At 40.0% G+C, this 21,650-nt stretch overlaps 1 protein-coding gene across 2 annotated transcripts; it reads left to right on the forward strand.

Moving 5' to 3' along the window:
- Positions 1-2,440: 2,440 nt before the first annotated feature.
- C9 (complement C9) lies at positions 2,441-21,039 on the forward strand. 2 transcript variants are annotated; one of them, XM_056325329.1, is made up of 11 exons: positions 2,441-2,570; positions 7,683-7,800; positions 8,491-8,638; positions 9,971-10,118; positions 11,740-11,878; positions 13,067-13,285; positions 15,700-15,940; positions 17,300-17,428; positions 19,404-19,582; positions 19,785-20,013; positions 20,860-21,039. In XM_056325329.1, exons 1-11 carry the CDS (start codon positions 2,485-2,487, stop codon positions 21,018-21,020), a joined length of 1,797 nt encoding a protein of 598 aa, XP_056181304.1. In that variant the 5' UTR covers positions 2,441-2,484; the 3' UTR covers positions 21,021-21,039. The 2 variants fall into 2 exon arrangements, with proteins under 2 accessions (XP_056181304.1, XP_056181305.1); XM_056325330.1 differs by lacking the exon at positions 7,683-7,800.
- Positions 21,040-21,650: the final 611 nt, after the last annotated feature.

Genomic DNA, 21,650 nt, shown 5'->3' on the forward strand with positions numbered 1-21,650 from the left:
CTAGTTGACACTAGGAGCTTAGTTTAGAGCCTGATCAGTCTTCCTGTAGTTTCTGGCATCAGCCCTGTTCAACAAATCCTGTCCCACAGTAAAAACTAAAATTCCCAGCTGACTTAGTAAACTGTCACTTGAAGCTTATCCCATTAGCTGCTCAGCCTGAGCATTTAGCTTATGTTCAGAAGAAATTTTACAAATCCTTTAATGTAGATGGCTAAAAAGAATAAATCCATGAGAAAGTTATTGTTTGACTAGGCTTTAATACTGGAGACGGAGCTGTAACTGTCAGCTTAGTGTAAATATATATAGAACGGGTGCTTTCTTGCTTACCTTTAATACAGTTTGATTTGTATGGTTAAGGCATTGAAAATAACTCATCGAAAGGAAGTCAGTATCCAGCTTGAAATAAAAGTCTTATGGTGCTTTACAGAGAATCACTGATTTCTTTTTACTTATTTTGGCTGCATGGCAACATATAATGTGGCATTTGGATAACATTAGAACTAAAATAAACACCAATTGACTGTCTCAGTGCTTGAGTGAAGAATGTGTTTACCATCATTTGAGTTAAGCATCTAAATGACTATTTGCTGGTCAAGCTAAATTTAACAGTCCTGCTGTGCTGGAGTTTTGAAATAGCTATCTGGATCATCACTAAGAGCTAGTTAGCAAGACCTCTTACACACTGGCCAAAGACACTTGCTGGTCTGCCAGCTTAGTTTGAATAGCTGTTTACTCTGATTTAGTCTCTGTTTTAAAGAGCCATGAGCTGTACTGGTGTATATAACATCAATTTAAATAGGTACGATGAAACAACACAATATTACAAGTGTCCGTGTCTCACATTCTTGCTCAACAAATTAGATTAGTGCAACTGAACTCATCAAGATGGACTAAGGCTGCATCAGATTTAAATTCCTCTAAATGAAGTTATCTCAAAATAAGGACTGAATAGGGGGAAAAAAAAGCCTGCCCTATTGTACACACTCCCCTTTCCCTGCCACAAAAAGTGAGGAACAGAAATAATTAAAAGTAATTTTTTTTATTTGCCCATGGTAACTTGGAATATCCTTATACTAGATGATTATTTTAAGCTTGCATCCAAATACTTAATTCTTAACAGTTAAACAGCAGGTTATTTATGAGTTAGTTCTGTCTTGTGACTGTGTCCAACACATGATGCCTTAAAACTGGATTACAGCAAACTGCTGAATAGGAATGCACAAATAAAGAGGTAGCCGTGGTTTGGGTTTTGGTGACAGAGTAAAAGCTACAAGAGTTTTAGTCTCCTTCAAAACAATAAAAAATTGTGTTGTTCTTTTATATGGGCTGGGGAAGAAAGAAAAAGGAATCTTGGGGCTTTATTATTCCAGTACCTCAAATGATTCCAAAAATGTTAGAAGCTGAACTTGCTCTTGTAAACAGCTCTGCTTTAGGAACTGTTTGCTCCTTACATGAGTCACTGCTGTGGCAGTGGAGAGCTGCCTGGCAGAAAAGGACCTGGGGGGGGGCTGGTTGACACCCAGCTGAAGATGAGCCAGCTGTGTGTGCCCAGGTGGCCAAGGAGGCCAGCAGCACCCTGGCTGGTGCCGGGAACAGCGTGGCCAGCAGGGCCAGGGCAGTGCTGTCCCCCTGCACTGGGCACTGGCGAGGCCGCCCCTCGACTCCTGTGTTCAGGTTGGGCCCCTCACTGCCAGGGGGACGCAGAGGGGCTGCAGCGTGTCCAGAGACGGGCAGGGGGCTGGTGCCGGGGCTGGGGCACAAGGCTGGTGGGGAGCGGCTGGGGGAACTGGGGGGGGTCAGCCTGGAGAGGAGGCGGCTCGGGGGCACCTTGTGGCTCCCTGCAGCTGCCTGACAGGAGGGTGTGGGCAGGGGGGTCGGTCTCTTCTCCCAGGTAACTGGTGACAGAACAAGAGGAACGGCATCAAGTTGCACAGGGTGGAGTTAGATTGGGTATAAAGAAAAATTTCTTCACTGAAGGGCTTGTCAAGCACTGGAACAGGCTGCCCAGGGAGGCCGTGAAATCCCCATCCCTGTTTAAAAAAATGCATAGATGCAGTGCACGGGGACATGGTTTAGTGGTGGACTTGGCAGTGCTGGGTTAACAGTTGGACTTGATGATCTCAGAGGTCTTTCCAACCTAAATGATTCTATGATTCTATGACAGCTTTTTACAAGGCAGTTAATTGTTCTCTAATTAAATAAAATCTTTCCCCTATTTAAAAGGTATTAGTAAACAAAAATAGCTTGGTTTTAATCTTGAAGCTACTTTACACTATGTCTCAGTCTCCACACAAGAAAAAGTGGAATTTTCTGAAAAGTGGACTTTAGAGCACTTACTGTAAGGCAGTTTTGGCCATTAACTGGCATTCTTCAGTAAGCACTGCTTTTTGTTTGTTCTCTTGGTAATAAGTAACAGAATGATCAAATAAAGAAATGACAAATTCAGTCATGGCAATTCTTGTCTATTGAGCTACGAGCTACAAAATGAGAAGCATGCGTGTTACCTTGCAGCTTATATCCATACTATGCAGTTTAGAGGTGGCTGCCTCACTTTTGGGGGAAGGCAGAAGGTAAGTGTCCGTGGTCTTCTGCAGATGTCTATACTGTTTTGTTTCTCCAACACAGAGCGTAAACCTCCAGTGCAGGTACTTCTAATGGTAGCTCACTCAGATATCCAATGAAACAGGAAACGACTTCTTGCTAGTAAAGGAGTAAAGAAACTACAAGGAGTCAAATATGAATCTTTTATTCATTTGTTTTGGGTGTATGTGGTACAATAAAGGTGACTGATAGCAGTTAAAGCCATGTTTTTGCAGGGAGGTGTAGCTCCGGACACTGTTTTCTTCTCACAATACTTCTATTCCTATTCAAAGTCTCCGAGACTGCCTATTTCTAATTGTCTGGAAATAGCCTTTGTTTTTTCACTGTAAGTATCACTAGGAGGAGAACTAAAGACATCATCCCTACAAAAGTATCGTGTGAAAACAACTGAAGAGCTACACTACCAGGAATAGAGCTGTCTTCGAAACTAGAAGGATTGCTGCTTCCCTCTCTCCTTAGGTTTTGACGGTTATTATTATTTTGGCATTCAGCTCCAATTAAAGCACAGTTTTGATATATTCCGTAGAAAACAGTCAAGCCAGATATGATTATTACAGAAAGTCCATAGCAGGCAACATGGGCCAGGCCAGCAGCTTGACTTCACATCATGCCAAAGATTATGCAGCTTCCTGATGGTGCTAGCAACTAAAGGTGGCAAAATTATGCCCCCATGTGTTGCTATCATGTCTCCAAATTCAAGAGCGCCATGCCTTTTGTCTTGGTCAGTGCTAATTGTCAAACCAAGGCTTTTTCTTGAGACATCAGTTTTGTAACTGATGAACTGAACAGCTCTGTATTTTGAAGAATGGATCAACAACAAACTATCAAAGCTGTATGGCCTGAGGGTGTACAGAGTATATTGCGCAATCCGGGTCAAAGTGCGAGCAATTTTGTGTACTGATCATGAAATGGCTTTTCCTTTCCAAAGAGCATTCTTCTGTCCCTCAAACCTCCCCAATAATGGATAGCTGAGAAGATATCTTGATTTCCACACTTGTCTCTAAAGTTCTTACTCCCAACTGCCACCTTCAGTGACATTCTTCAGTAGCTGAACTGCTTTTACCTTCTCTCCTACTTAAATTGTGTGATTTAGTATCTCCTGTTTCAGCATGTTTTTTTAGTAACTGTGTCTGCCCAGGTTTAATGTGGAGGTGACAAGCTTGCCAATTTCCCATCTATCTTTGTTTTTTCTACACAATGATGTTGAATAAAACACTCTTTCCATATGTCTCCCTTTCAATTTCCAGATCAGTCTGGACAGTGGATGCATTGTTGGTGTTTCAGAGTTCATGAGACTCATTTGCAATGAACTTTTTCTGATTTTTTTTTTTTTCTTCTCTAATCCAAAACCCTAAAGCTGGATCTGCAGCAAATCATGTAAACCTTGTACACTAACCTGGAGGGAGCCCAGGGTGATGTACACAGACAATGAATATTCTTGCAGATGTTGCTCCATTGGGATTATGTGAAAACCTGTGCCTCCTGAAAGTCAGCTCAAAGACTACCATCAGCTCTGGTTTGCCGACAGGTGGTGGCAAGACTACCATTTGCTTTGAAAAGTTCAACTCAGCCTTTCCTGCCTGGGATTTTTATTTTAGACTCAAAATAATGACTTAACAGGAACCTTAGGATCTGTGCTAGCTTGAGTCTGATCACTGCTTTAGACGCTCCACCTAGACACTGCTCTTCACAGTTCATTCTTACTGCTGCAAGGGATTTTGGCTGCATTTTTAAGGTAATAATTTAAAAGTTCAGAAACCTATTTCAATGTAAACATCTAAAGTACCTAAATACCTAATTATTGCTATGAATAAGATATCCATCTGCCTTTAGAAATCCTATTAGGTGCCTCAGTATGTCTAGCGTCTAAGGGTTCCCCACTGCTACTGTCTTTAAGGACAACGTGTCAGTAGTCTTCAACCCAAGATGCCAGGATAGATGTTGTTACTCAGAGGTTTACAGTCCTGCATCAGTAAGGAGATAGAAAGGTCATATATGCAGCCATCTTTGCAGATACAGGAAGGAACAAGTTGAATCTCATCCATTTACCGGACCAGTAGATTTTCATTTCTCCCCTCCATTGATGTTACTGTCATGCTGAGTGGTGGAAAAATATTTAACAGAATACCGTACGGCAACTTTTCAAAGCATTGCCTGCTTATGAAGTTACAGTAAATTGTAGTGTTGCTGAAGGTTTTGTAAGATGAGCTAATTACAGGCAAAGGAAAGAGCCTGGAGGGCTACATCAAACTTCAAATACATTACAACTTCCCAGAATTCCAAAGAACTGTAGAATACATTGGAAAGTCTAGATTGGAAGGGACCTCTGGAGAACTTGTACAATGTTCTGTTCAAAGTGGGGCCTTAGGTTAGATTATCCAGGGGTCCTGTCAAAGTCTTGAATATTTCTGGTGGGGGACATTCTACCATGTCCCAGGGCAACCTCTTCTGATGTTTAATTGTTCTCACAGTAAAGGTGTTAGTTTTCTACGTTCAGATGGCATTTCTCCTGAAGCAACTTCTACATGGTGCCTCCATCTTCCATACAACCACCTTCTAGGATTTAGCCTTTTCTGTAGAAGTTTCAAAGAGATACTCTATACTTCAGGGGTCCTCAAACTTTTTAAACAGGGGCCGGCGCACAGATGCAGTGGCAGGCAGCCATCTGCGGCTGCTTGGTTCCCCCCCCAACCCCCGGCGGGGGGGGGGGGGATCTGTAAATACCAGGGGCCGGATTGAGGACCCTGGGGGGCCGTATCCGGACCGTGGGCTGTAGTTTGAGGACCCCTGCTATACTTCTTTCTTATTCTTTCTTATTTTTTAATTATAAGCCTTAATATAACATGGGGTAAGTGTGGCTGCAGCACAGCTCAGGTGGAACTATAACTGCAAAAATCTGTACCAGTTCCCAAGCTGAAATATTCTTCTGATGTGTGTAAGCATGCATGCTTAGTCAATATTTAAAATACACACCTTGCAGACTGTTTTGCTGTAAACTTGAATAGCACCGAAGAAAGCAAGCTGGCCCCTAAGTGTGCATATGCAAGTAGAAGAAAAGGCTCAGATTAAAAGTACCATGATGAATGTAATCACTGTCTTTCTGGGTCAGAGAAAAAGAGACAGCCAACCCATTACCCTGTTCCTGATAGTGATCATTAAAGGATGTCAGGGAGAAGTCTAAGAACAGGACAGGTATTCAATGCCATCTCCAAGTTCCCAGTGCTTTCAGCTGCCAACCAGTGGGTTACTGATTTAGGTTCTCAGAGTCCACCAGAGAATTAGTGAAAGGGAATGCTGTGTAAAACAGACTTTTCACAAGGCTGGATCAGCATCCTCTCTCAGGTACCCCAATTCCTGGTGCCAGGCACACAGCACAGCTTCACACTTCCCTACCAACTAAGAGTCTGGGAGGTCCCTCTTGTGTGGAGAGACTCTTAAGTCTTCATCTCATTTCTGCTGCCCACAGATATTGGGCATATTTTTGCTTTTTGCTATTTCCTTTTTGTCAAAATCCCACCTGTTGAAAGCAACATCCTCAGCCAAGAACCTGTTTACTGCAGTCCTTAGCTTGAGGCCAGGAAACTTTATGAAAGGAATTATTTAGGAGCAGCAGGCAAGGCAATGGGAGTGTGTGATACAAATACTACCAGCAGCAGCTGTGGTGCATGTTTACAGCACGTGTGTGTCACAGCAGAAAGTCTGAAGCATCAGAGCCAGTCAGAGTCAGCTGAGAGTATAAAAGGTTGCATAACAACCCTGTGATCCCTGAACTGTTTAAAATTCAATATCTGGAAAGAGACATAGGTCAATTTAGTGTCTCAATAACACTATGTATGTAACCTGAACATACAATAAATGGCACCAAAAAGCTGAACCAAGTGGTGTCCCTTCCTTGTCCAAACTGCAGATTGCTCAATCTTATGGAATCAGGTTATATTTGTTTGGAGTCCCGATGTACTTGTATGAGGGAAGGGGGTCAAAGAGTGGAGGACAAGGCCTTGCCTGCATCGAAAGCGCATACATCACATTTCAAGAGCTGCAGATGTGCCAGCTGGATGGGCTCAGCAAAGAGGGTCCCATTGTAGGGCAGAGGCAGTAGCATTAACCTTGAGAGATGCAGAGAGAGAGTTGTTTCACAGTGGGTGAATATTCAGCATGTGAGGCCAAACTGGAATAAATTACAGACAGTAAACTAGGTAGGTCAGACTTCAATGCTCTTCCATTCCTCTGCCCTCCAGCATTGTTACCTGTAAAGATGAGGTCACCAGTAAACAATTGGCCTTGGTTTTTAAAATTAACAAGTCATCCTACAGTGCACCAGTTTCTAATGTCTAACTGTGGTTTCTTTGAAAAAAAAATGCAATTTCTATAAAGTGATAGCCTTTCACTAACTGAACACCAGGAGTTTCATGGTATTTAAAACTGGGCGCCAAAATGAAGAGTCACTCTTGAAAATACAGGCGTAATTGGCGAAGTATTCAACTTGGCAAGCTGAAGAATACTTTAGATAGCTGAACACTTGTCTAGCCTCTCCAACTATATAAGTTGTCCTGTTTATTTATTTATTTATGAGCCTTTTTTTTTAATTCAGGAAAGTGTTTAAACTTTTATCTAGGTTTAAGGGCAACCCCATTAAAGTTAATAGCTAAAACTCACAATGACATGTGTTGGAAGTGCTATGTCTATTTCAGATGCGCTGCTGTGCCTTTGTCTTCAGCTTTAAGTACAGGGAGCACGACCACTGTCTGAACAGGGGAACTGCAGATGTTCCCTGTGTATTATTGTTTGATTCTCTTTAACAACATGACCCACAAGAAGAGCATGAGTACATGAGTTCTGAAAAAGGGAAAAAGAGCTGGCTTATTAAGTCTTCAAAGCTTGTTTAATGAAATTTTAAACCACCAAAGAATTTAATAATAGGCAGCTGTTTATACATCTGAGTATTGAGCACTGCTATGAAAATGAAGCAGAGAATAGTTTGAAGATGCTTCCAAAATATTGGTCTATGGTTTAAATACAAACTCACATGTGAGTTCTTCAGTGTACTGCCCAGAACTGTACTGGAATGTTTTGTTTGACAGCTCTTCAGAAAAAGCTTTCCACAGGGGAACAAGAGAACTGAATGCTCCATCTCCGATAGACTGCAAGCTTAGCAGCTGGAGCACTTGGGGGCCCTGTGACCCATGCACTTATCAAAGGGTAAGCTGTAGTCGGAAGTCTTTGTTCCAAAGCCACAACCAAAGGGACAGTATCTGTCTGCCTTTTGGTTATAGGAAAATAGCACATTGCAACTCTTATATTGTATGTTCATGATTTGATGAAACCTATGATCATTTCTGTTCTGAAGCATTTAGAGTAAAAGACGACTTTTTACAGATTTACAAGACTGGTCAAGCATTCTCATTTAAAATGTATTGGTGATAGTAATTATCTATTTAGGCCATGTGGATGTTTCTGTTAAGAACATCACTTTTCAATATATCTTCCTTTTTAAAATAAAAAGTAGATTTTGTCAAAAGCAGATTTTTATTTTATTTAGGGAGGTTTTTATGAAACTTTAAAAAAATTAAAGATTGAAAGCATACAAAATATATATGATGCATTTCCTCCCTGCATTGAAAGTAATGAAAATAGTGAAATAAATTAAATAGTGAAAAATAAGCATCTGTACATACCTGCTAAGACATTAATTCAATGTTCCTTTAAGACATTAATTCAATGTTCCTTTACACCTTTTTTTACACCATGAGCTGTGCCTATGGATTTTCAAACAAAAATTTCACTAAAGATGCTTCATTTTGAAAAGTTTAAGTTCAGCTGGAAATCCTTCAGTTCTGGTAGTTCTCGTTTCTCTTTAATCAATGTTAATAGTGTTATTTATCTTTCAAGTTTCGGTCTAGAAATATTGAAAGATTTGGACAGTTTGGTGGAACACCATGCCTGGAGACCTTAGGAGATACCCAAAGCTGTAAGACGAGCAAAGTCTGTCCTGAAGAACCAGAACTAAACTGTGGTACTGACTTTCAATGCAGTTCTGGTAGGTTTTGCTTTCATGCCATAGCAAGTTATGAAGTAACTCAGGAAACTATGTTTTACTTAGTTCTGTGAAATCAGTTTCCATTGAAGACAGAATACATCACAAGAAGTGATACATGCTTCAGTGCTTTTCTAGTTGTGGAAGATTTCCTGAAGCGGTGCCGGATTGCTAGGGTTTAATGACAATCCCTGGTGTCTAGACAGGTGGGTTGCAAAACCACAATGCCAAAACCACAGCATGAAGAATGCTTGAGAAGGGGTACATTGCATTTCATCAAGTTTAAATTCTTCTCCTGTAATTTCTACTCCATGGTTAAAAGCTGACCATACTGTATGTCCTTTGTTGTAGCACAGCTTCTCCACCTGCTTCAGAAACACCTTTTTATGAAAAATCACTAGCAAAAACCTGGACTTAAGGAATCTTAACAAAATGGGTAGGGATAACCGAAGTGGTATGATAGATGCTAGCTGGAGACCAGAATGCCTCTAGATCCAAAGTAAGATGTAACTTTGTAGTGATATATGCACGGCATATGAATGAATGTAATGTTCATAAACGAAATAATAGGAAAAGTTAATAGTAATAAAACTAGTAAAAAACAGAAAAGGAAAGATGGTAAGTGAATTTTGAGTCCCAAGCCATTCCATTGTCAGTATTGTCTTCATCTCAAATACTGTGAAGTGCAAGTAGAGAAAGAAACATTAGAAAGTATGTATTTAACTACTAGTCCACAGCCATTGTGTGGCACTTACAGGACAGGCAGCTGATATCAACAAACGTTTTATTATGCTAGGGCTAAATTTGCCCCAAATCTAAATCCAGTAGGAAAAAAGTCAGTCTTTGTAAAACCTGTGATGTGCAACCTCAGGAGATTTGTTTCTTCACTGTTGCTTTAGAACAAAAATAACTATAGTTTTGGACACCATGGTGTCCATATTATTCAAATAATATATTCCAAATAGCAACAATTTAAACAACTCAGAAATAATCCTTTGTTGATATTAATATTTTCCTGTATTCTTTTAATATAAATTGAAAATATCACTAATAATAAAAATTAATATAGAAACAATTACAGAAAGTAACAACTTTATGCAAATGACAGTAGTTCCCACCACTTAGTTTTCTTAGCAATCCTAGTAAACTCATAAGTAAATACAGTAATAAGGGTGGAGTTTTTTTCATTTGAAGGAGGCAGGGTGTAGGACTTTAATTCCTTGTGACAATAATAGGTATATATGACAAGGAAGATCTCAGTAAAAAGTAGCGGTATCATTCACAGTCCATCTTGGAAAAAAAATCCATTAATTCAATGTTCTATTCTTTTATTAGGTCGATGTATAAAGCAACGACTTGTGTGTAATGTAGATAATGACTGTGGAGACTTTTCCGATGAAGATAACTGCGAATCTGACCCACGATCACCATGCCGTAACCATGATATTGATGTGTCTGAAGTTGGTAGGACCGCAGGGCAAGGGTATGTAATGAAGGAAAAAGTAGTATTTGGACTTCTTAAGTCTTCAACGCCAGCTGAAAACACGGGGCACGCTGATATTCCCACAAATGGAATCTGAATCATGTTCACATTTGTATTCAGAAATGTTACTTAGCTTTTGGAAGAACACCTAACTACTGGGGGTTTTTTTTGTACTTATGGAGCATAAAATATTTATACAGACAGTGTAAATCAATCATTACACTGATACCCAGAAACATATACAGATGTTACATGAATATAAAACTTACTATTTAAATCTAAATTTTATAGAAAGAGATGTGTTTCAAGAGATATTTCATAATGAATCATTCCCAATTACTTTACTAACATGCAAGTCTAAAAGAGAGAAAATGTTTCTTGATTGTTTATACAATGGGATGCCTTACTGCAACAACACTCTGCCTGCAGCTTTTTTCCAGTATTGCGCTCTGCATTTCCCAAATCTTCATTATTTACAGGAGTTTTCATCATTAATCTAAGTCAAAAGTTAATCTTTCTATTTTCAGGCCCTGCTGAACTTCTTTTGTTTCAAACAAGAAAAAGTGTGACAAACTGTTTATCTACAAATAGAGTTAAAAGGCAGCTATCCAAATTGGAACAGATGAAAATAAAAATATACTACAGCACCACCTTGTGTTTAAATGAAAAGGATACAACCTTTTAATTTAATTTTGATAATAGTATTATTGCACAAGAGCGAAAATGCTGCCCTTGTAGCACAGGGAAGTAAGCCAGGTACTTCGGCATTTTTAGAAGTAGCTTCTTTATTATTTCTATTACAATCTGTTACTAAAATTTTCCACAAGAAATGTTATATACCTGTGCAGTAGTGACACTGGAGACTTCGATGAATTGATAACCACTGAAATACTGAAAAGGTTCAAATCTATGAAACACACATAGAATGGCAAAACAATCATACAGAATCCTCCAAAGAGCAGTTATTTTTGGAAGTATCTCCTGTACATCGGTATGTAGATGCATAGAGCTATGAAGCCAGTATGCCCATTTCTCTGGTTTTGTAGTGGTTTAGATTTCTTCTCCTCTGCTCCAGAGAACACCATGACTCTACAAAGTCCCACCCTGTGAGAAAAGACAGGCTAGGAGTTGCTGTATATTCCTTCTACCGATTTGATGGATCTTGTACACACTTGATACCACAGTTCCTACTAGGAAACAAACTAATATAAGTGATTAAAACAACAGGTTGAAATAGCTGTAGAGATGTTCCTTTTAAACCTATAAGGAATGCTTCCTCATGAATACATTGGTCAATGGCCAATGCATGTTTTTTCTCCCTTTATTCCTAAGGTTCCCCCAGTGTTTGATGTTGAATATCTATTTTTTATTTCTTTATTTCTCATACATAGCCCTTAAAGTTCTTTACAAAATATTTATCATTATCTCCATTACACAGATGAGAGGTCCAGAAGACATGAGGCAGGCTGGTGTGGATGAAGCGAAATTCAGTTCCACAGCTATAGTCTTTCTCCATCTCTTACAGAATCTGCATTTTCCAGTCACAATACCATTGTCTACAGGCTATGGGTGCTGACACCTCCTTTTTCAAAGTGTAACCCCTTCTTTATTTCTCTTGTAGAATCAATGTCTTAGGGATGCAGCCAATGGCCAGCCCATTTGACAATGACTTTTTCAACGGCCTTTGTGAAAGGGTGCGTGATGGAAACACACGGACATATTACCGCAAACCGTGGAACGTGGGTGTTCTTACTTATGATGTAAGTCTAAGTCCTTCTGTGCAAACTAGGATGTGTTTAAGTGAATGCTGAATCCTGACATCCTCTTGGAAGACTTTGTCTATCTCTTGAGTCAGGCAGCTGCAGCTTTGTAGCATCAAGCTTTTGACAAAGTCCAGAGGGAAACAGGTGATATCATTTGCTTTACCAGTTAAGCTCAGATGCCCCAGATAAAGTCCCACATGTTAATTGCAGCACTTGTGCCTAGTAAATGAAACTATCTTTTTGTAATGTTTACAGTAAGAGCCGATCAGATAAACAGGATATGCACAAAAAGCATATGATACCTAACTTATACTGGGTCAAGTAGCAATCTGCTTTTCAAGGACACACAAAAGACACTGATAAAAAGGCAGGAATAATATAATACTCTGGTCCTGCTTCCATTTTCTAATCAATGATGAATGATGACTTTCTCTGTTCCACTGGAAAAAAAAATTAATAGGCTTTTGAGATTCAGATTATGACTTCCAGTGAGGTTTGAACACCAAAAATATTAATGAACTTAGAAATACCAATGTCAGATGCATTTCAGAAATCAAAACAGTATTTTGCTTACCAAGTGCTTTACTTATTACTGTAAGTAGGAACTCCATAGAACAATTACAATTTAAACCAGATCCTGCACAAAATGAATAAATCTGACCCGGAGGTCATTGCTCGTATTTGATTTTGATGCATAGCTATTTTCCATTCTAAAACTGTATGTTCTGTTGAAGTATAAAAATGAAACAGGTATTCTGAAGTAGCTATTGTCTGCTATGAGAAAAGAAAGCAAAATCATAGTTCTGATTCATTTCAGATGTTGGGACCTATTAGCAACTCTTGTCTGCATTCCAGGAAGGAGCTGGAGACCACTACTCCTTACACGTAAAGGAACTGTTGACACACATAAATTACTTTGACATTGTTACATGCTGAGATTTAACACTCACTGAATAATCCTCACTGCAGTTTTCTGTTCACTTTTGAACCACTAAGCTGGTCCAGATGAGGTGGTTTGGGTACGGAGTGGTATTTCCATTTGAAAGAAAAAAGATCAGTGAGAAAATGTATTGCTAAGCTATGTTAAACATGCAACTTTAAAGTGCTATGTAAAAGTGCTATGTATTTTTTTCTGTTACTGACAGTTTTGTTTTCTCATTAAATCTTTTTGTTATTATTTCTAAGACAAAAGCAGACAAAACCTTCACATCTGTGTTCTACCATGATCGGGTAAAAATGTTAAGAGAGGTTTACATAGAAAAACGAAAACAGTTTAATGCTGACCTGTCTCTGAAATACACACCTACTGAAGGAAGTAAAAAAAATAGTTCAGAAGGGAATTTCAAGTATTACTACAGCAAGAATTCAAGTTTAAGTTCTATCCTGGAAAGTTCCACAGAAAGGGTAAGTTTAATCAAGCTAAATATTTTAATGTAACTATTTTACAAACAGTAAATTTTACAGAATGTTAGAATAACACAGTATTAATCTTTCTAAGTATTGTAGCTGCCTGCTACTTTTTTGTCATTTATTAAAAATATATATATATATTAGCAATAGTGGGGTTAAAATTTCAGGCATGGCCCAAGGGTAACCAAATGTAGCTTCCACTTACCACTGTTCACCCTTGACTAGCAACCACCCTCATCTTCAACAGGGGCCTGATGTTAAAAAGGGCCAAAGATCTCTGCTCTCATCTTGGTTAGAGGGCAGCTCCACTTCAGTGTAATCTGAGTAAATTAGGTTAAGTCTTAGGGCAAAAAAATGCCACTGAGTAGGCCTACACAAGGCAAGCACAAAATAGGAATGCAGAATAATAGCTGAAAGGTCAGGTCTCAGCCATTTGGGTACGTCTGCACTAATAAACAAGCCTGTGCTGAGAGGCGTGGGCATTAGCACTGGCACAGGTAATCCACAGCTTCACTAGCACACTGCCATGATTTTGGTCTGTGCCAGCTCTGATGCTCTCACCAGCAATGCCCGTCCTGTGGTCCCCTGCAGCATGTTCAAAGGGAATGTTCTTATTAGGCAGCATGGAGAAAGCAAGCCTGTCTTGGGGTTGCACATAAGCCATACCACTCTACTTGCCCTTCGAGTCAGAGGAAAGGCACTATCCCATTTAATTTACTAGTAAAGAAGTAGCCTTAGCACATAGTGATGTCAAAGAGAGAGAAAGTACAAAAAGTGATGCTAGACACTATGGCCTAATCCAGCGGCTGGGTGCTAAGGGAATTAACTGACTGGGTCATATGCCTTTTCCCACCATATATGCCAGAGTCTGTGATCACAACATGCCATCGTGCACAAGGTAAATCAACTTCACAGTGCTGAAATGCAGCACAGGCAAGGAAGAATAGATTTGCCTCAACTAATTCCATCTTTCAAGTTTCTTGTCAGCCTTGTCTAGGGCCCATTCAGAGCTCTGGAGACCAAATGGATAAAAGGGAAACTAAGATAACTTTTATGAGTGACTAATTAAAATAATGCTGAAAAGAAAGGTATTTGCTATAAGGAGAAGCTGGCATATAACACTGGCTTTGTATCGGTATAAGTTTTCTTGGGAAGGAAATGGACGGTTCGAATCTCAAAGCATTCCTCTCCGTGGATGCAATGCATCTGTAGCTCAGGGTGTATTACAGACTGCTTTTAATCTAGTGGCTTGTGACAGGAGTTCGGGCCTCAAATTCTTGCTCAGAGATCAGTTCAGAAAATGAGTTGTGGTTTGTCACTGGCCGAGTCTATCGCTGTAAAGTCACACTACTGCAGGTTAGTGGAGCGACAGTCCCTGGTGGGTCCCCTCCAGGGCCCACCCGCACATTGAAGCCAGGATTAGCCCAGGGACACCAGGAGGGTAAGGGATTGTGTACATGCTGGATGACAGGAATGCTTGCACCACAAAAATTTCCTCACAGAGATTTAGATGCCTGAAGATCTCTGCCAGTCCTAAGCAGCCTCTGAGTCAGCAGTTTAAGATCCTTTGAATGGTGCCAGCAAATGTCATGGTCAATTGCTAAATCCCTTTTAAGTACCCCCTATTAGGCGCTACTGTTCAGGGATTCACATAAGTATTGCAAGTAATAATGGGGTTTGGAAGGCATGTGTTTGCTTAGAGTCTGAAGTGCAACTATTTCACAAGATGTCATGTGTTATGGGCAGCAGCTAGGTCCTAGTTTAGACTGTGATATAAAACCATCTGCAGTGTAATTTATGAAAATGTCAGTCACTAAACCTAGATTTAGAATGTATGTATAGGTCAAGTGCCTCAAAGGGATTTTTTCCTGATTAATTTTAATTTTATGATGTTATTTGGGGTTGGGGTTTTTTTGTTTGTTTTTGATTGGAACCGTGCTCTTCCTTTGACAGTCTGAGAATAACAACGTGATCCAAAAACAGAACTTAGTTCTGCTCTGACTGTAACAAACACAAAACTCCAGCTGTCCTCAGTGGGCAGCTTTTTTGTTAAGTGAGCCGTATGGAATTACTTTTCAATGTTATGAAAGTCAGAAAAGCATGTTCAGTAGATACTGTACTTAAAGACCTTGTTATCAAATAGATCTCAAAGGGCTTGCTGAAATTGGTAAGGGGAGAGTTCTGCAAAACTGAAAGAACTAAATAATTCACATCTCTTGCTGCCTCCTCAGTTTAAATTGGAGAGCTTTTAATTTGAATTATATAAGTTTGTCCCTGTTCCAAAACACTAGATTGAATGCCATGTTTAAAAGCACTGGCGTTTCTTGGTAAGTAAAATAGAACAGATTTTTCTGCTGTGCTGCATACCAGAATGGCACTCTCATCTGCTTTATTCTCTCTGCACTCAGAACCAAAGCTTTCTGCATGTAAAAGGAAAGATTCAACTGGGAAGATTCCAAATGCGGAGTCGTGATGTCCGTCTCACAGATAGTTTCCTTGACGATCTAAAACATCTGCCTGCTGAATATGATAAGGGAGAGTATTTCAAATTCCTAGAAGATTATGGAACTCACTACGCGATCTCTGGAACTGTAGGAGGCAAATATGAACTTGTGTACGTGCTGGATAACTATGCTATGTCTCGAATAGGTATGCATTCTCTTGGCCTTGTTATGGTATGCAGATTATCACCAAGAGTCCAGTCATGCAAAGAGATGTATGAGGATAGATTTGTGCATATGGAGCACTACTGAGAACAGCACAGTTCAGTGTGTGGCACACAGTGACATTACAGAATTACATGAGATCGAGAGATGAGAGTCAGTCTTTGTAACTTCCAGAATTATTTGAAGTCTGTAACTAAGAAAAAAAAAATCTTAAACAAACCTCTTCAAAATATTAGCAATATAATTGGTGTGACATGATTCACAAGTCATCCTCAGTGTCTAGAAAATCTGCCTAAACCTTAAATCCACTTTGCTAGTTGGTACCTCCTTATGGTACAACCACTCGAAAAGTATGATGGTGGCAAAAAATAAGGAATAAATTGAAGAGCTTCCTAGACAGCACATGGTGCACTTGTGTGTGTTGAAACTGTCTTTACAGACTTTAACATTCACACTGGAATTCTCCTTGCCCTGGTTAAGACAGGAAAACAGCAATTTAATCCTCCCTCACGTGCAGTTCAGAGATATGTGGTTTTGTGATGGATTAAAGTGATCACTCTGGAATAAAGCTGGAAAAGGCAATTTTCATGCTGATTTTGGGGATCAGAACATAAGTACGGGATGCATGCAGCACTAAAAATAGCATTAGGATAAGATACTCAGACTATGCAAAAAGACATGGGGCAAAGATTTCTGTCACTTATGTATCCCACTATTACTCTGTTCACCTGGAGATTGTGAAGCTGGATTATATTTTTTCTTGAGCACCAATCTTAAGCAAATTTCTTTCCGAACACAAAAAAGTTCCAGATTATATGTTTGAGTTTAGTAAATAGAAAGGAGGTGTTGAAGGCGTAGTGAGGAAGAGGATTAGAATTTATGGGAATAGATTACTTGTAAGAAATCAGTGGCCTTAATTAACTTTATGGGGGAAAGGAGTGGAGAAATAAGTTTGAGGTTGGGAGAGACTGGGAAGATCAAATAACTCAGCACATAAAAAGAGCAAATCATAAGCAGCTGAGAAATTTCAATAGAGTATAAGCAAAAAGTGGTCCCTAGAAGAAAATCTGCTTTCAGCTAGGTCAAGGGAAATAGAAAAGAGGTTTTGGAGGGTTTTGGTATTTTCTTAATCACTGTAGGTCTCACCTGCCTCTGCACAGGCACTTCAAATAGAATCATCCTCACATTCATTTCATAAAAGAGGAAAAAGCAGAGGATCAATAGGAAGAAGAAAAGCATAAACATTTCCAATAGCCCTGAAATTAATTCTCCAAGAATAATAATATCACATTATCAATGGTCATTCAATTTCCTCTAATCAGCTGGTTGTTTCCAATTTCAGGTGTCACTGTAGAAGATGTGAAAAGATGCCTTGGCTATCACTTGGATGCCACTATTACATATAAAGATTTACATGCAGATTTTACTATTGATAGTGATAAATGTGAAAAGATTAATATAAAGGACAAGTGTAAGTATATCCTTATTTTACATTATATCTTTTGCTTAAGGAAAGATGATACCCATCGCTTCCCTTTTTATAATCAATATAGTTATTGCTGTTAGGGACAGAAAAAACCCATTAGATCAGGAAAGATGAGGCTGCCATACTTCCATGCTCCCAGGTCAAGCCAGGCTGAGCATGTTTTCCCAGTAAGCACTCAGAAAAATGTATTTATATAACACATACATACACACATACATAGATGGCCACACAAATCAATACAGACAAAAGCATGGCACTCAGGCAAACACAGACAGCACCAATGGCTTCATCCTGTTCTTCTCTCCACCTGATCAGGGTCAAAGTCTGTTAGTGGGAAATATCACAGAATCACAGAATGTTTGGGGTTGGAAGTGTCCTCTGGAGGCCATCTTGTCCAACTGCGCTGCTCAAGCAGGGTCATCTAGAGCAATGTTCTCCCCAGGCAGCACAACACACAGGTATTCCAGCCCCTTCTCAAGATACATATATAGCAAATACAGAACCCTCTAGCAGCTGACCTTAAACATTCAGCTGAACTGGCAACTGGATCCTTCATCTCCCCTGTTCCTGGCACCCAGATGCACAACCCACCAAGGCCTACAGCTGCACTCCTATTGCTGGTACAGACCACATGGTGCACACCAACACACGTAACGGATGCCTTCAGTAACTGGCTTCAGGTTCTCAGTCTACCCAGCAACTGCCCTTGGATCCTCTTATCTCCAGCTGCCTTACACTGACACGCTCACCTGCAAACAGGTTTCAGTCAACCCAACAACTTTGGGGTCTCTCCAGTATTTGGCTTAGAACCCCATGTCCCTCCAGTAGCCAGTTCCTCCAGCTGTGTCACTCTGGAGACATGTACATATCCAAGCCAGTTTAACAGCCACTTTGAGACTTGGCTCCAAAGCCACTTACCCTATTCACCTGCTAGTCTGGCATGGTGTTTGCTAGTGATCACACACTGACATAGGTACCCTCACTTCCTCCAGTTCTTGGCACCACAAACACTAGGTCCTATCAGCCATTGTCCAACTCTAGTTGCTGACACAGATCTTCATATACATGCATGCATGCAGACTAGAGTCTCCTCACCTGGGAAAACAGTTCAAAGTGGAATTTAATGGTAAACCAGGACAGACTGCAAAGATCTGTGACAGTACACGACAGACAAGCTCACTGATCAGCCACCTGTCTATATGAAATCAGTCACCTTTTTTGCCTTTATCCCTCTATTTTCCCATGCTTGTTCTTCCCAAAGCCACCCTGATCCTCCCTTACCTCTTCAATGACAGTCCCCTAAATATATTCTAAGTATTTAAATTTGTACAATCCCAAAATGCCCTTCTTGCATCTTCCTGTTGACTCATCCTCAGCCCCATCCTGCTAATGGTTCTTCTGGGACAGGGCTGGGTGGAGTCAAGGCTTTCCCTTCCCCTGATTAGGCTGCTTGTATTCCCCTGCCTGTCATTGTTCCTTTCTGCCCCTTTGTGTGTCTGGAGATGAATCTTCTATCACATGATGCAAATGCTGCAGAAGGCAAGGAGATCTACTACTGAGTACAGAAAAGGCAATTATTTTCATTGCTTTGTTCTTATGTTTTAATTCTGAAACAAAAGCCCCTGCTGTTCTAATTCCTGCCCTTTTCTGGTTCATCTCAGGTGATACAGTAATTACTCATATTATCTTTGGCTTGTTATCACATGGCTATGATCACCATAATGTCTCTCATTTTGCCCTTCTTTTCCTTTCGGATATAGGGGTTTCTAATTCAATTGCAAAGTAGATGTCCTCCTACATAAGAGGTATGAGCAAAGAAAGATTGAATTTCACCACAACTAGTGAGTGAAGGGTTCTCTTTATAGTCATTTTATAGAGTTGGACTGGTTGCACTAAAAGGATAACTGTTCTTTAAGATGCATGGGCATTAAACTTTCTTCATTCTTTCCTCTTTCTGTAGCAGAATTTAAGGATGATGCTGTCATTGATGATGTGATTTCCTTAGTTGATGGAGGGAAGATTGACTTTTCAGTTAAAATAAAAGAAATGTTACTGCGAGGATCCAAAACGGTTGATGTAAAGGATTACATAGAGTGGGCTAAGTCTTTGGTTGATGCTCCAGTAGTGATACAGCAACGAGTAAGTACAACTTCTTCAAAGCTTCTGTTCTTACAGTTTGAAAGCTTGTCCTAGGATGGAGGTGAGACTCCAAGTTTATCATGAACTTTCAGGTATTTTTTTCATCTTGGCAGTTTCTTCAGATGCTTACACTAGTGATGGGTATATCAAAGGGATTCAGAACTTTGGATGTCTGTTATGCATGGGCTTCTTTCTTCTACAGCCTTCTCCAATACATACACTTGTTCCAGTTAAGATGAGAAATGCATATTTAAAGAAACAAAATTTGGAAAGAGCAATTGAAGACTACATTACTGAATACAGTGTGTGCAAATGTGAACCCTGCAAAAATGGAGGCACCCTTGTGCTGGTAGATGGAGCCTGTACATGCATGTGCTCAAGCTACTTTAAGGGAATTGCTTGCCAGATTCCCAAATCTACACTAGTCAAAGGTTAGTAAATACTCCAGACAGACTAAAATGAGCATATTTGTTATTTTGAACTATATCCTGACAAAACAAGGCAGAAAGATATCGTAGTACTCCCTTATACCTGGTGCTGTTGATTCCAACAGGTATATGGTGTGGAAGTTAGTGTAAGTTACTGGGTTCTTCCCATAAAGAGAGCACTCTAAATTAGAGTTCATTATTGTCCCACATATATTGTTGTGTCTTGGAATTATACCCCTGGGTCATTCAGGTAAACAGGAGCTTTTTTTTTTTTTTTTTTTTTACTGCAATAAAGCTTGGTGCAGTAATGGTAAACTGATCTCAGGCAAAAGCAATCTCACCACATCATGAGCTACTTTGTCTTCAGTTTCCTTAAAAATCACTGTGTTTGCTAACACATGATCTCATTTCATAATTACTGTGCTAGCTTAGTATTAGGTTGGTCCACAAAGGAGAAGAGGGTGATGAATGCAGTTCTGCAACCGACAATGTAAAAAATTTATGTGCAGTAAATTTATCCTCTGTGGCCAAGTTTTTAAAGCACAGGTGCCCAAACTGGGCCTTGGAACTTGATATTCAGTCAGTTTCCTAGGGTGACAAATACACTGAAACCTCTGGGCTCTGAAGTAGTGCCACTGACAAGGGCATTTTCAAAAGCCAAATCTGTGCAATGGGTTGTACACTGGAGGCTGCAAAGATTTGCAGTCACTGTAACTGAGAACGTAAGAACTGAGTTCTACCTTGTCCAGCCTCAAAAGTGCCAAGTAAAACGCTCTAATTAATCTTTCTGTCACTGCACAGAAGACAAAGAGATGCTGGACTAATCCTAGTATGGTGTCTTAATCCCAGTTGTCACTGATGGAGGCTGGAGCTGTTGGAGTGCCTGGTCTACCTGCATCAATGGAGAAAGCACTCGAACTCGCCAATGTAATAATCCTACACCAGATCCTGATGGCAGACCATGCCAGGGAGAAAGCATTGAAAAAAGGCCCTGTGGAGAAACAAAATAGTTATGCTGGTCCAAAACAGGTAAGCAGACTCTGATTACTAACGTGTTACTGCTGTTTAGAATAAATGGTCAGCCAATGTCTGGGGCATTTGAGTGACACATTTGAAGAACTGATGGGTAGGTCCATGTTGGAAGAAGGGTTTGCCGGAGTCAAGAAGATGCTCAATATGAGTTATGCATCTTGCTCAACTTTATTATTTTCTAACATTACTTATATAGAACCGATACATATGCATATTTGTAAAGCAGAAATAAAATTGGTTAGTAGTCTCTAAACGCGCGAGGTTTCACACCCCTAATTATCATGACTAAAATAAGCATTCTATCCATGTAGCTAATTGAGTTGCTGTGCTTCAGCCTTGTAGTTTGTTACTCCCTATTTTCCCATACAGGTCCCTATCTTTCTTGGTCCTGCACCTGCTTTCCCAGCAGCTGTATCTTGTTACAGCCACGGCCTGTTGGCACAACATAATTACTTGGTCTCAGGATTCGAGAATAGCTCAAGGCTACCTTCTTGTTAACTTCCGCACAGCAACTTCAGTACAATTCTGATTACAGGCCTATTCTAATACCAGGCCTGGATTGTGCAGATCTTCAGAGATTCTAAGGCCATGCTTCTGCAGCCGTTCTT

The sequence above is a fragment of the Falco biarmicus genome, chromosome Z (assembly GCF_023638135.1).
Source record: "Falco biarmicus isolate bFalBia1 chromosome Z, bFalBia1.pri, whole genome shotgun sequence".
Taxonomy (NCBI): domain Eukaryota; kingdom Metazoa; phylum Chordata; class Aves; order Falconiformes; family Falconidae; genus Falco; species Falco biarmicus.

Coding starts and splice junctions, on each gene's coding strand:
- C9 (XM_056325329.1), top strand. CDS start 2,485: ATGAGAAGCATGCGTGTTACCTTGCAGCTTATATCCATACTATGCAGT. Junction 11,879..13,066: donor TGGGTGTTCTTACTTATGAT/GTAAGTCTAAGT, acceptor ATTATTTCTAAG/ACAAAAGCAGACAAAACCTT. Junction 17,429..19,403: donor GATTAATATAAAGGACAAGT/GTAAGTATATCC, acceptor CTCTTTCTGTAG/CAGAATTTAAGGATGATGCT.